This window comes from Danio aesculapii, chromosome 16 (assembly GCF_903798145.1).
Source record: "Danio aesculapii chromosome 16, fDanAes4.1, whole genome shotgun sequence".
NCBI lineage: Eukaryota > Metazoa > Chordata > Actinopteri > Cypriniformes > Danionidae > Danio > Danio aesculapii.
Window position 1 is genome coordinate 30,276,416 of NC_079450.1, and position 15,595 is coordinate 30,292,010.

The 15,595-nt window shown below is 35.2% G+C and overlaps 2 protein-coding genes across 2 annotated transcripts in view; both read right to left on the minus strand.

The window, feature by feature from the left end:
• Positions 1 to 1,030: 1,030 nt before the first annotated feature.
• Positions 1,031 to 7,241, minus strand: irgq1 (immunity-related GTPase family, q1). Its single transcript, XM_056476186.1, has 3 exons — positions 7,061 to 7,241; positions 4,612 to 5,346; positions 1,031 to 1,874 (listed from the first exon to the last, which is right to left on the minus strand). Exons 1-3 carry the CDS (start codon positions 7,069 to 7,071, stop codon positions 1,160 to 1,162), a joined length of 1,461 nt encoding a protein of 486 aa, XP_056332161.1. The 5' UTR covers positions 7,072 to 7,241; the 3' UTR covers positions 1,031 to 1,159.
• Positions 7,242 to 10,097: 2,856 nt separating this feature from the next.
• The window catches only part of cblc (Cbl proto-oncogene C, E3 ubiquitin protein ligase), a 35,390-nt gene continuing 29,892 nt past the window's right edge, over positions 10,098 to 15,595 (minus strand). Inside the window, exons 10-13 of the mRNA XM_056475349.1 lie at positions 15,358 to 15,489; positions 15,063 to 15,118; positions 10,726 to 10,781; positions 10,098 to 10,510 (exon numbers count right to left, since the gene is read on the minus strand). Coding sequence (XP_056331324.1) covers positions 10,350 to 10,510; positions 10,726 to 10,781; positions 15,063 to 15,118; positions 15,358 to 15,489 — 405 coding nt within the window. The 3' untranslated portion in view covers positions 10,098 to 10,349. The remainder of the gene's footprint in view (positions 10,511 to 10,725; positions 10,782 to 15,062; positions 15,119 to 15,357; positions 15,490 to 15,595) is intronic.

A 15,595-nucleotide genomic window follows, 5' to 3' on the forward strand; every position in this document is an offset into this window, starting at 1 on the left:
GTTTTTCAAATAGTTTTCAGTTTCCGAAATGAATATTTTCTATTCTTTTGCAAGAATTTTGACAGACCATCAATCCCATGGTGCCTTTCTTGCATTTACTTTTTTAAACGCGTGTCACAGATAGAAAAATACTAAATTATAAAATTGAAAAATTACTAAATTATTTTATAATGTACAAAAATGTTCCATTAATATATTGAATGTCCTTAAAACATCACACACCAGTTGTAAACATCAGTACTAAAATAAACACTAACCAAAAACAGCTGATGGTAAATCAAACAAGAACTGTCACTCTTGTTTGTGCTGTGTCATATTCTTGTGAAAACATTATATGGCTCATAAAAAAAGAAAATATTTGTTTTAATATATTTGATGTTGTGTGTCATGGTGCAACAGTGGGTAGCACAATTGCACAGCAAGAAGTCGCTAGTTCGAGCCCTGGCTGGGTCAGTAGACATTTCTGTGTGGAGTTTGCATGTTCTTCCCATGTTGGTGTGGGTTTCCTCCAGGTGCTCCGGTTTCCCCCACAGTCCGAAAACATGTGGTATAGGTGAATTGGGTAAGCTAAATTGTCTATATGTGTGGCTGTGAATGCAAGAGTGTATGGGTGTTTCCCAGTGATGGGTTGCAGCTGGAAGGGCATCCATTGTGTAAAACATATGCTGGATAAGTTGGCAGTTCATTCCCCTGTTGCGAACCCTGATTAGTAAAGGGAGTAACCCGAAGGGAAAATTAATGAATAAATATTTCTATGTTTTTAAATCTTTCTAGATTTGTTCTTTTGGATTATTCTATACATCAAAAAGGTAAAATTACTGAAAGTGGTGGTAGAGGTTTGTAATGTTAAAAATTATTTTATTTCAAATAAATTGCTCTTTTTTTACTTGCTGCTCTTCAAAAAATCTTGTTTACACATAAATATGAAGCAGAAAAAATATTTTCAACAGTGATAATAAGAACAATAATCAAGAACAAAGACTATCTTTCTAAATACATTAAAAAATAAAACATTAATTTAAATTTAAATAACATTTTACCATATTATTATTAATTGTATTTTTTAATTAGTGTAGCCTTGGTGAGCATAAAATACAGTTCCTCTTTCAAAAACATTCATTCTTAATGTTTAACTATCTAACATATTTCTCTGATATTTTTACAAATTTTCCTTTACTATTCTGGAAATATAATATGCAAAAGCACTTGTCCTGACAGTGTTGAGGTCACTGGACAGTGCACTCTCCAAACCTACAAAATCAAATGCACTTCTGTCGAAGCTGTTGATGAGAAACATCTGCTGTTCTGACAGTTTTTCCCTCTGAAGCTCTTGTGTATATTGTGCCCGAAGCCCATCCAGTATCTCAGTCTCCTCACAGCATAAATCTTCCTGAGTCTGTAAACAAGAGTCGACTTTAGTCTGAACCAAGAGGCAATGCTTCCTTAATTTTTCAACTTCCTTGGTGAGTTTTACATGCCGTGCTTTCTCCCAGTCTGAAACAATGATGATGTAAAAGTCGTAACATTTCATGGCTTGTATCAGTTCAAACATTGAGCAATCCATGACAGCCTCTATGCCAGATACGTCCCAGAACCGGACATCTGGGTATCCAGGACTCAGTGCTGGGTTGCTGATGGATGCTGCTGCTCCACCGCTCTCTTCATTCTCCAGACCAACCAATGCATTTACCAAAGTGGACACTCCAGATCCCGTCTCACCCAAAACGGCAACATCAAGCTGAAAGTGACTCAAAGCCTCCAGTACAGCACTGACTTTTGCAGCTCCAAAGCCTGTGCTCTTGTACATATTCTGCAATTTTGTGATGTCTTCTGTTTCAAGTTTCTCAGTCTGCTGGACGTGCTGTATAGCATATCTAAATGAATAAAGAAATATGAATTACAGGAATGATGTAACATTTACTGTGTGCTTAAATCTATTTGTGACCCTGGAGCCCAAATTCAGTCTTAAAAATAATTTATATGGGTCTACATTATTGATTTTTCTTTTATGCCAAAAATTCTTAGAAAATCAATTACATAAAGATATTTTGTAAATTTCCCAGTGTAAGTATATCAAAACTAAATTTTTGATTAGAAAGATCCACTGCTAAACACAATGTTCAACTTTCAAATTATTATTTGTTCATTAATTTATTTAGCAACACATAAAAAAATATGTCAAGGATATCTGTTGTTTATGGGTTATATATATAGGCACTATATAAATATAAATATATATATGCTCACCGACCACTTTATTAGGTACACCTTACTAGTACTGAGCTGGACCCCCTTTTGAACTGCCTTAATCCTTCGTGGTATAGATTCAACAAGGTACTGGAAATATTCCTCAGAGATTTTGGTCTACACGGACATGATAGCATCACGCAGTTGCTGCAGATTTGTCGGCTACACATTCGTGATGCAAATCTCCCGTTCCACCACATCCCAAAGGTGCTCTATTGGATTGAGATCTGGAGAATGTGGAGGCCATTTGAGTACAGTGAACTCAATGTCATGATCAAGAAACTAATATAAGATGGTTCACACTTTATGACATGGCGCATTATCCTGCTGGAAGTAGCCATCAAAAGATGGGTATACTGTGGTCATAAAGGAATAGACATGGTCAGCAACAACACTCAGGTAGGCTGTGACGTTGACACCAAGGGCGTAGGTTTGCACTTGACATTGGTGAGGACGAGTGAATTAAACAAGATCCTTTTATATGCTACAGTATATATGCTATTATTTATTTAACTGCTATTTAAATATATTAACAATTAATCATTTCTTCATACAGTTTATTAAGTTTTAGGCCTGTAGCCAAGGCGGGTTCGGGTGGTTTGAAAGACCAAAAGTTAGATTATTATTATTATTTTTGAATTTTTCTTATTAGTCAAATGACCAAATTCTGACTGAGGAAAGCTAAATATTCTGACCAGTTTGTTATTTGCCTAGACTTCAGTGTTTAATTTAAACAAGTTTTAACAGATTTCTAAAAAAAAAAAAAAATGTAATGATAAATGATACTAAATTTGTATTTTTAAAAATAAGTATCTTTTTATATTTTTTATTTAAAAATTTTTATTATTTATATAACTGTAATATAAAACTTACAGTTTAAATGCACATTTGTAAATAAACACTTAAAATAGTAAAATGGTATGGTAAGCAATTTGACAAAATGGTTGAAAATATTTTTTGATACATCACAAAGTGTGGTTATGATAACCATCCGACAAGATAACCAGGCAAAAATTTGTTCTTAAAATGTCATTAGAATGTAATATTATGCATAATTAAATAGAAACTGAACTACACTGTTCCTATTTACTGTGACCTTTTATGTGAAGCTGCTTTGACACAATCTACATTGTATAAGCGCTATACAAATAAAGGTGAATTGAAATGAATTGAAAAATCAGGCAAATAACTGCAAAAGATGTTCAGTTTTCAGAAAAAAACACCCCTTTCAATAAGCTGATTACAGACCTGATAGTTTGTTAAAAAAAAAAAAGTTTATTAACTGATAAAGAGAGAGTTTAATAAAGATTTATGTTTACTTTAGCCATAGAGCAAATGAAACAGGTCTCATATATCGGCATTACGCCTATACACAGGTCGTATTTTTTTTCTGACAAATTGTCTATACTATAATTGGACATGCTACTCTGAGAGATTAGGAGAACTGGCGGGATCATGTACTTTAGCTGTTTATTCTGCAGTTAGTTTTCAAGGGCACATTATTCACAGACTAGCTTGCTATAACAACAGACTGTGCATTAAAGTGGGAGAAAACACGAGTATTAACGGCATTATCATGATGGACCCATTCAGTATAAATTTGCATTTGTGTGACTTACTGTACACTTTCGTTGGAAAAAAAGCACCTTATGTCCATTTTTTTTACTGCCACTATCCTCACTTGTGTGTCACTCAACACACCTTATGCGTCTCCATATGCATTTTGGTGAGGATGAGAAAACGTGATTTAACCTGCGTGTTGTAACCTGCAGTTGTAACGAGTGGTTATTTGAGTTACTGTTGTCTTTCTATCAGCTCGAACCAGTCTGGCCATCCTCCTCTGACCTCTGGCATCAACAAGACATTTGTGCCCACAGAACTGCCGCTAACTTCATATTTTCTCTTTTTCAGACCATTCTCTGTAAACTCTAAAGATGGTTGTGCATGATAATCCCAGTAGATCAGCAGTTTCTGAATCACTCAGACAAGCCCATCTGGCACCAGCAACCATGTTCAAAGTGACTTAAATCACCTTTCTTCCCCATTCTGATGCTCGATTTGAACTGCAGCAGATCACCTTAGAAAAGCAAATTATTAGAAATTTGTGTTAACAAGCAGCTGGATAGGTGTACCTAATAAAGTGGCCGGTGAGTGTGTGTGCGTATATATATATATATATATATATATATATATATATATATATATATATATATATATATCAAAAGTTTGATTTTTATAATGTTGCTCTCATAAAGCTACCTAATATATATATATATATATATATATATATATATATATATATATATGAGAGCAACATTATAAAAATCTAACTGTTTTGAGCTAGCATTTAGTTTTAATACTCACCTTGCCTTTAGCCATCCACCATGAAGCATCTTGTCCAGAAAACCTGAAAATTCTTCAGCTCTAATTTTGAAAACCTCATCTTTAAAGGTGCTAATGAACTTCTGAAACTCATAATTGTGCGTGTCATGGGTTGAAACTAGGAATATATGAGGGTCCAGTTTCTTCTCCTTCAGATATTTCTCACAGTCTTGTCTCATTTGTTCCAATGCTTGTATTTCTGAAAAATTGCTTTTCCTTCGCTGGGACCGCACATCGTTATCGATTTTGGTTCTAATAAAATAAAACGGCTTCTTCCGTTTTTCAATTTCATCAACCAAGAGCATGTTGTTTTCTCGAACCCTCTCTGAGATCACGACCATAAACATGTCATAAAGGTCAAAGTTCATCATCTTTACATAACTCTTGGATTCAAAGGAAGGGGTTCCCATTCCTGGAAGATCCCACAGCCTGATGTGGGGCAGATTTGGTTGCTGATACATAGTTGCTTGTTTTGTGGTTTCTATAGCTCCAGTTTGAGCAGCCCCTTTGTCATCAGGTTTCAGTCCAAGAAATGCATTGATTAGAGAAGACTTTCCTGCACCAGACTCTCCAGTCACAGCAATATCTACCTTAAAACGGTCAAACACCTCCAAAAGAGACATAAGCCGATGGGGTATTCCCTCTGGGCTTTCAGAGGCAAACACATCTCTGATTGTGCTTAAATGATCTTCTTGGACTTTTGCAGGCATGCATAATCTAGAGAAAACATAATACTCTGTCAAAATTTTGTAAGAACATTCCATCAGCACACACTTGGAGTCCTTTAGTTTTAAGCAGGCTTCACCAACAGTTAGCCTGCGAGGATCACATGAGTTGCCCACGGGCCTGTTCTAAAAATAGCTCATCATAGTGCCACTTACCAGTAAGCTGCATCTAATATTTTTTGTAGCTATTCTTTTTAATCACACTTGCATTTGTGTCGCACTAGAAGTGGAAAAAGTCTGCAAATTAAAGGAAGGTTTGTGAAAACAGCAGTCTTTTTTCATGAGACCGGTGAAAACCACTCAAAAAACTGCAACCGAAGCCTCATTTAGAGCTACACATTTTTTTATTAGAAAATCTATGCATTTTTAGACAGGAAAGCAAAACTGTGCTTAAAGACCAACTCAGGGCAGCTACAATGGTTAGAAGAGTGTCGGCTACTGTGTGTTAAAAAAGCTGTAGATCTGGTGATGATTTCAGTAAAATCTGAAAGTTGATTTATGTTACAAAATTGATAATCTGTACAAACATGGTACATTGTAGTGCATGATTTGTTAATAATTGTTAGTGGCTAGTGAAAATGTTGTAGATGTAAAACATTTTGAAATATAGATACTTGCAGAGATTTATAGAAATAAAGTGTTGCATTTTGATATTTATCTGTTTCCTACCGTGCTGAATCACAACTAATGTTGACAACTAATGAGAGAAATCATTAGCATGACCAACGTCTTCACACAGATGAATATCAAGAATTATTAATAATAACATATAATTAAAAGTAAATTGAGCATATTTGTTATTTGAGAAGTGTGTATAAAACTGGTAGCCCTTGGGGGTTGAGCAAAATGTTTTTGATTCAAATCCCATTTCCTGTATTTACATATAATTAGGGACTATGGTGATACAAACTCCAGGGAGAAAGTAGGCTGATTGAACAAATTGAATTAAACTTAAAAAAAATGTAAAAAAAAAAATTTTTTAAATGTTAAAAATTATAAAGAAAGAAAAAACCTTTATGAACTGTGTGCTGCATTTCAACTTTGTAATGAATATGTAGGCAAAGTTTATGAAAATTTAGAGTTCGCGTGAAAATTTAGAGTTTGCATGAAAGGTTACCTGACTTTTTTTATTATTATTTTTTTATTAACAAGAACCAGCATGTGCAGTTTTCTTATACAATAAAATCACTTTACATTTCTTAACAATAATGAAATAAGTGAGGAAAAAAAAGAAATTAAAGAAGAAAAAAAAACACAAAGGAAAGGGTACATAATTATCAAATTACATACAAATATATTACGCAGATTTTCCAAATTTAGTTATTAACAAGAGTTATTAATGCACTTTTTACTACAGGAAATGCTTATACACAAACATTTTTATGTAAAAATATTAAAGGAGCAGCGTATATTAATTGTTTTAATTGCTTTTCTATTTTTAGACTTGGAAATCCCTTTCATATACATTTGAATCTCCTTTTCTAACACCATGAAGAGAAGTTTACTTTTGGCAAACTTGTATGTGAAATTTACATAATAACAAAATAAAGTTTATAATAAAACCAGCATCTTTTAATGAGCGATCCTTAACATAATAACCAAAAATCACATGTTTATAAGATAAGGAAAATGATTTTAAGACAAACGCGGACTCACTCGCACAGTTTGTACAGTAAATTAATTTCCTGCTATGAAAATCCACTTACCCATTGTCCATCGCGCTGTCGCTGTGCTTCACTGTTTACACGAAATCCCGGTTAAATCTAAAGTAGCCTATATATATGAGAGCATAAACATGCATTGACTAAACCATCAAATATCTAAGCCATCTGGCATTCAACATCATTTGTTTTCGCAAGTGTAAACTCTAAACATGTCACCTCCTCAAGCCAGTGGGAGGAGGAAATGACGTAAAGAAAGCAAAACTGACGGCACATATCATAAACATTTAACTACGCTAAAGTTGATCCTGAACCATCATAAACATTTAAATACAGCATTTAAAACATTTAAATATTTAAATACAACTAATGTTGATCCTGGACCATCGTAAACATTTAAATACAGTGTAAATTCACTAATGTTGATCCTGGACCATGGTAAACATTTAAATACAGTGTAAATTCACTAATGTTGATCCTGGACCATGGTAAACATTTAAATACAGTGTAAATTCTCTAATGTTGATCCTGGACCATCATGAACATTTAAATACAGTGTAAATTCACTAATGATGATCCTAGACCATCATAAACATTTAAATACAGTGTAAATTCACTAATGTTGATCCTGGACCATGGTAAACATTTAAATACAGTGTAAATTGTTGGTGCCATTGGTGTGGTTAGTGTGTTGACACATGGCACTTTGATGTTCATGGTGATCAAAGTTTGATTCCTACCTTGAGGTTTTATGCTGATTCTTCCACTCTCTTTGCTCTCCACACTTTCCTGTCAATACTCTACTGTCCTATCCATTAAAGGTGAAAACCCCAAAACAAATCATGAAAATATACAGTGTAAGTTCGCTAAAGTTGATCCTGGATAAACATTTAAATACAATGTAAATTCACTAATATTGATCCTGGACTATCATCATTTAAATACAGTGTAAATTCACTAATGTTTAACCTGGACCATCATAAACATTTAAATACATTGTAAATTCACTAATATTGATCCTGGACTATCATCATTTAAATACAGTGTAAATTCACTAATGTTTAACCTGGACCATCATAAACATTTAAATACATTGTAAATTCACTAATGTTGGACCATCATCATTTAAATACAGTGTAAATTCACTAATGTTGGACCATCATCATTTAAATACAGTGTAAATTCACTAATGTTGATCCTGGACCATGGTAAACATTTAAATACAGTGTAAATTGTTGGTGCCATTGGTGTGGTTAGTGTGTTGACACATGGCACTTTGATGTTCATGGTGATCTAAGTTTGATTCCTACCTTGAGGTTTTATGCTGATTCTTCCACTCTCTTTGCTCTCCACACTTTCCTGTCAATACTCTACTGTCCTATCCATTAAAGGTGAAAACCCCAAAACAAATCATGAAAATATACAGTGTAAGTTCGCTAAAGTTGATCCTGGATAAACATTTAAATACAATGTAAATTCACTAATATTGATCCTGGACTATCATCATTTAAATACAGTGTAAATTCACTAATGTTTAACCTGGACCATCATAAACATTTAAATACATTGTAAATTCACTAATGTTGGACCATCATCATTTAAATACAGTGTAAATTCACTAATGTTGGACCATCATCATTTAAATACAGTGTAAATTCACTAAAGTTGATCCTAGACCATCATCAGCATTTAAATACACAGTAATTTCCCAGCACCGTTGGTGTAGTGGTTAATCTGTTGACACATGGCAATCCAGTATTTGCGGCAACCTGTGTTCGATTCCCAAGGTCCTATGCCTTCCCCTCTCTGTACTGTCCTATCAGATAAATGTGAAAACCCCCAAAAATAATAATAATAAACATTGTAAATTTGCTCAAGTTTATCCTGGACCATCATAAACATTTAAATACTGTGTAAATTCACTAATGTTGATCCTGGACCATCATAAACATTAAAATGCAGTTTAAGTTAGCTATAGTGTATCCTAGGCCATCATCATCAATTAAATCCACTGTAAATTTGGATTGGAAATTTGGAAATCGCCTCACAGCAAGAAGGTTGCTGGTTTGAGCCTCGGCTGGTCAGTTGGCATTTCTTTGTGGAGTTCGCATTTTCTCCTCGTGTTCGCGTGGGTTTCCTCCGGGTGCTCCAGTTTCCCCCACAGTCCAAAGACATGTGCTAAAGGTAAATTGGATAGGTTAAATTGCCCGTAGTGTATGTGTGTGAATGAGAGTGTGTGGGTGTTTCCCAGTGATGGGTTGCAGCTGGAAGGGCATCCGCTGTGCAAAACATATGCTGGATAAGTTGGCGGTTAATTCCGCTGTGGCGACCCCTGATTAATAAATGGACTAAGCCGAAAAGAAAATGAATTAATAAATATTATTAGCAAAACCTGGTAAATTAACAAATCAAATGCCTTTTGTTAAAGTCATGTTTTACTACCAACAAATAATACTTATACAAAACTAGTTACAAAATGGCAATTTTACCATAATAATCTTTACCATATTTAAACCATGCTTAATTTTCATGAGGGTCAGGTAAACTCTGGCTTGTTCATGAAAATTCTTCAAGCACCAGCTGGCCTACTTTAAATCAAAAACTCCAGACCTTTGGCCCCAAGGAAACCAACTCAAAGCCTGGAAGTGACTGTAAAAACACGACTGTCCCTTTTACTAAGGTTGAATGCTTTTGAAAATTGCTTCATGAATTGCTTCAGTAAAATTGTGGGGGGGATCCAACAGGTTTGATTGATTCAATGATTTGGAAAGCTCCATTTATACCATAATGGACTTGCATGTTCACTTTGTTTCACCAGAAATGTACATTGTTACATGTAAGACATATCTGGCTGCAGTTCAAGAGTTTTCCAAGTACAAAATAAGCAAATGTTTCTATTCATCATTTGACTAAATATCAAATTGATATGAAAACAACACTAGACAGGAATTATAAATCTTGTCTAAACAACTTATTCATGTCTGCTGTGAGGAAACTTGTTACACTTCCTAAATGTCACCTTATTTTGATCCATTTAAATGGCATTTCTTTTAAAAGCTAAAAAAAAAGCTAAAACAAGGTGTTTATTTTTGACTTATTTATTCTGTGTGGCCTATTTCAAAACAATGCTTTTCTCTAAATATTTAGTAGACATGAGGTAGAATTTAAAACGTGTTAAAAAGTGTAAAATGTGTTTTCGTTTTGTCAATGCAAAATCAACGTAACTAACATTCCTATTTACATGTCTATTCTGAATCTGCTGAATAATGAACATTTGATTCATTTTGGTTGACGAAATTTCGTCATTTTACATTCCAAAGTCTAAACTTTGCTGTCAGGATGAAGTGTTTTCTTCCATCTCCTCATGACAGTGTCTTCCTGAGAGAGATGTTGTATCCTCCACATTTCTCACACTCACTTCCTCTTCCCTGTCCCTTCTTTTATCTCTCTTCTTCCTTTTTACAGATTCTGAAGGTCCTTCCCAGGGCACCCCACCTAAAGAGATTGACAATTGTGTTTCATTACATGCACAGAGCTCATTCTCTATATACTGTAGATATAATCACTTCCACCAGATGTCAGTACAACAGCAGGAAAAGATAAGTTTGTTCGTCTCAAGCAGAACGTGGCACAAGTTTTCTCAAGCTAATATAAATGAAAAATATGATTTATGATATAGAGAAATAAATGAATGTAGTTATGATACCCACTGTTTCTAATGCATGGCAAGGAAGAGGGTTGAAAGTCTTCACAAAGTTCCTCACTTCTAGATCCAGGTGGAATGGGACAGTACATAAATAGAAAAAGCAAAACAGAAACTGCCGTTAATTTGCATACGTATTTGCAATGCACCAAACATCTAACAAAGTTCTCTAATAATATCTGGCTGCAGACACCATGCAATCTCAGACATGCTGTATCAATAGACCTGGTCACGTCACTGCAAGGGCACTGAAAGCATTGCATGCAGTCTCAGTTTGCATGTGCACCCAGTCTGCAGCCAGACAATTATTTAGACACTGAAGATATTCTGAAAGAGACCAAGGGTGTGTTCACACTTTGCAGCTTTGACTCCCTTTGTGAATGGCCACAAGAGGTCACTATAGGCATTTTATTTCTCAGTCAGGTAAATCAGGGTAATGATTTTGAAGCAAAAACCTGGAATCTGTATAATCATACTACCAGTGTTGCCAACTTAGCAACTTTGTCACTATATTTAGTGACTTTTCAGACCACCCTAGCAACAATTTTCAAAAAGGCGACTAGCAACAAATCTAGCGACTTTTTTTTTGATGTTACTAGAGATTTTTATAGACTCTCTTGTGTCCATACTGTACCATTCCTACTCTTCTCAATGAGCTGATGTGATGTTGTTTGCCCGTCCCCCACCTCAGTGCACTTATGGCCCATTTCCACAGAGTGGTACAGTATTGTACGGTATGGGTCACCTTTATCAGGCGTTAAAGTTTCAATCGACATCACTCTCGTTTGAGAAAATGTGAAAGTAAAGCTTTCATTCTGGCTTGTTGCAGTTGCACATCTAGCTTCACTTTTTGGTACACTTTTGTTGTGCTAGGTACCCTTTGCAAAGGGTACCCAAAAAGTGGTATGGTATGGTTCGCTTTAAGGTACCCTTTGACAGTGGAAACGACCATAAAAGCGTACCGAAGCAAACCGTACCGTACCGTACTTACCACTCAGTGGAAACTGGCCATTACAGGCAACCCAGTCCTTGTACAGCAGTCACTCCCACCTATAGCCTGAGAGCAGATCAGCCCTCTGCGTACGGATGGTAAATGATTTAGCACTGCGAGTGTGAGGTATTTCTCTTGTACAGTCAGACCGATCTACCTCTTCTTTGTTTTAAATTAAACAATTTAATTTGACTATTTATTCTTTTCTTGTGGGCGATGCAGTGGCGCAGTAGGTAGTGATGTCGCCTCACAGCAAGATATAAAAATATAAAAACCCCTATTAATCATAAGCTGGCAAAAAAACAGAAACAGTTGGACGTGATGATGTCAGAAATATGCAAATTGGCGTGTGACGTAATCTAGCGTCATATAACGACTTTTCAGGCAGATTTTTGTTAGCGCCTTTTCATTGAAAATAGCTGGCAACACTGCATTCCACATTTTCTCATCAGAATGCTCTCGTCTCAGAAGCTCTGTGATATATTCCAGTGACACATAAGTTAATGCAAGGCCTGCAATTGCGATGATGTGCATTATAATGTTGTTTATTTTTTGTTGCATTGTCTCATGTTTACATTTGTGTGTGTTTAGCTTGGTAACCGTCATTAAATCTAAGAAGCTGCACGTTTTAAAGCTAGCACCCCTTGGTGAGCGGAGTGAGGTGTATAATTTATTTTTATGTTTCAAATATGGAAAATCATGAAGATGCAAACGTCTAAATAGTTAATAGTTTTTGAAATTGTTAACTGAGTGAATTATTGTGTATGTTTCTTTACATAGCTCATTTAATGTACACTGTATACAAAATGATAATAATGCACAGTAAATGTGTAAGAATTTATTGTAAATTTGCTTCGTGCCAATTTGTGTGTTCACTTCAAGTTTGCACTGTGTTTATGCTTGTTCCAGAATAAAACACATTACACCTATCAGAGACTCTCTGCCTCATTTAAAGGAAACTAAAGGCTGCTATACCGTTACAATGAACACTGGTTTATTAACAGCTATAACAGTGTAATTTGTTTGAATAAGTGTGAATACAACAATCTGAATCTTGTTGTAGAATAAACATGCAGACTTTAATGTGTACAGTCCCATCTAGTTATGTGTTGTTAAGTTTTTTTTCTTTAATCTTATCAGTTTTGTACATATAAACCTAGGGAGACCTAATATGGTATTTAAAATGTCGATAGCCTAAACAAATAAATAGCTAATTTTCTTCTAATTTTTAAACATTTTTATCCAGTCCTAGTGAACCATGAGAACAGAACAACAGATATGTACTCTCCCAGGTCTAACAAAGGTACATAGGTAGCAGATGTTTACTTTTTTGAACCACTTAAGCAATGACTTTAACTTTTGCTTAGACCCCGAGAGCCCCTTACTCCATAATCAAACTAGTGTGTACTAGCCTAGGCATGCCAATATTAAGGTATACCATGGTTTGAAAAAAGTCAATGTTTTAAAACCACCAAAATATTCTGCTATACCATTCCTACGGTATATGTAAGATTTTTACTTACTTTTTATTTTTATTTATTTATTTTTAAGGACAACAATATCTCCAGTAGAAAAGATCTCCAAATGCCATTTTAAATTGTAAAGAAATCTGTGTTTTAGAAACAAATGAAGACAGCAGAAGTCAATGATTCATTTGAATTATTTAGCCTGACATGTTTTCTGCTCCAAAATATTATAAATGTTTTGTTTTTTACCCATTTAAAAATAATATATTTTAGAGCAGTAATCCCAATAACGTGAAACTGTGATATTTTTATCCAAGGTTATCATACCGTCACAATCTTAACACCGGCCCATGCCTAGTGTGTACAAGTGCCATGTCATCTAGCCTACTATAGATTGGTTCATGTCAAAATAATTGACTGCTGTAACAACTTTAGTTTTCTTTTTTATGAATAAGAATAATATGAAATGATGTCTTTTTGAGCTTGTGAAAGAATCCAACAAGCATTTAGGCTTTAAATATGTCCATAACCTCCCTATCTTCAAGCATTTTTATAGTTCACAATGTTTGAGATTCTAATCTGACACTGGCTTTTAGTGCTGAGAATAGCAAGTTTGGAAAGCCTGTGCTGGCTCGTTGTGGTCAGACAACTTGATTAAATTAATCAAAGTGAAACTGAAACGTACAGACATCCAATGACCAGTTTTGTCATTCAAGAGTTCACACTTAGCTAATAATTGATAATAAAGCGTGTTTGGCATGCTGTCTCAGGAGAGAGCCCTGAGTTCGGAGGATTCTCGAGCCTGGGGCTCTGTCCCGTTTTAAGGCCAAGAGGGGAGTTTGAGCTTAGGTAGGTCTCAAGAACTCCCCTATTAGTTATGGCTTATGACGGATTACAGGGATTGCTATGGAGAAATAAACTGCTGACTGAAGGCATAGATAGGATCCTGACTAAGAGCTAATCTATTGTGCCAATTTGGTTTAATCAATTCACTTTTGTGCTTGTCTTTGGACTGTTGGAGGGAACTGGGGGAAACCCATGCAAGCATGGGGAGAACATGTAAACTCCGCACAGAAACATCGATTGGCCTGTTGGAGACTTGAACCAGTGACATTCTTGCTGTGAGGCGACAGTGCTAACCACTGAGTTGCCATGCTGCCCTATCTAGGAAAAGGAGGAGTAGTAGGGGTTAAAGAGGGGATTCTTCAAGACAAAGATAACTGAGGTAAGAAACTCTGGTTCTTTATAGTGTGTTAGGTCGGCGCCAAAAGCCTAGTGGTTAAGTGTGCTGATATATAGCACCATGGTGCTCGCAGCAACCCGAGTTTGATTCACGGCTTGAGGTCCTTTGCCGACCCTTCCTAATACTTTTCTTGTCTGTAACCTCCACTATCCTATTCAAATTAAAGGTGAAAAACCCCTAAAAATAATTATTTAAAAAAAATGTATAGTGTGTTAGGATTCATCTGATTGGTAAATCATGTGTTAGCTAATGCGGGACCAGCTGTGGTCAATCATAATCACATGATCCTCTCGAAATCAGTTTATAAATTAGCTCCACTTAACAGCAAAAATAATTGTAATCTTTGGTCATGTAGATAAGAATTAGACATTATTTAAAACTGAATTTTTCACTTATTTTTTTAACAAAACAGTTTTCACTCACTACGCCACTGGCTTTTATCTTCTTATAGTCGAGGTTATTTTTAGTGGATGCATGACCTCATTTCCCATCAAGTTTACACCGATGTCTTAGCAGAGGATATGATGCAAATAAATTAATAGATTTTTGACAGATAGTTGGTAGAAAGCTTGACATGGTTAAAAAGAATCTAATTTATGTATAGGATATGAGCAAAAATATTGCTTATTCTGGAAATAGTTTACCTTTTTGAGGAAGGTTTCCTTCGCATGTTTTCTGACCAGGAATTGTTTTTGACTTTCTGAGAGAACAAGACATCTGATTTAGTTTGAATTAATTTATGGACCACTGAAGGATATCACTTAACAAAAGAAACAATATTATTCTATTATCAGGTTAGCAACTACAAAATTATATCAATAATTATGTAACATAGATGAACAGACAGGCATCACTGAGTAGTAAAAACCTAAAAAATTGAAATTCCACTATTAAAGCATGCATATGTATGGATAGAATCATCAAGATGGACCGACTGACCTGTGTGCCTAAGCTAAAGGATCGGTGTGTGTGTGGTTTAGGAGAAGGGCACGGAGAGGATGAATTTCTTTTGGGAGGAAGGGGAGGAGGTGACAGACTGGAACGGGGAATTTGATACTCCTCCTGTGATATCTGTAATAATGAGAGAAATGTAATTAACAGCCTTTTAATTAAAGCATCTTTAGCATCACGGAATCAGTGATACCCAACCCAAAGAACCTCCATGACCTCCAGTTTG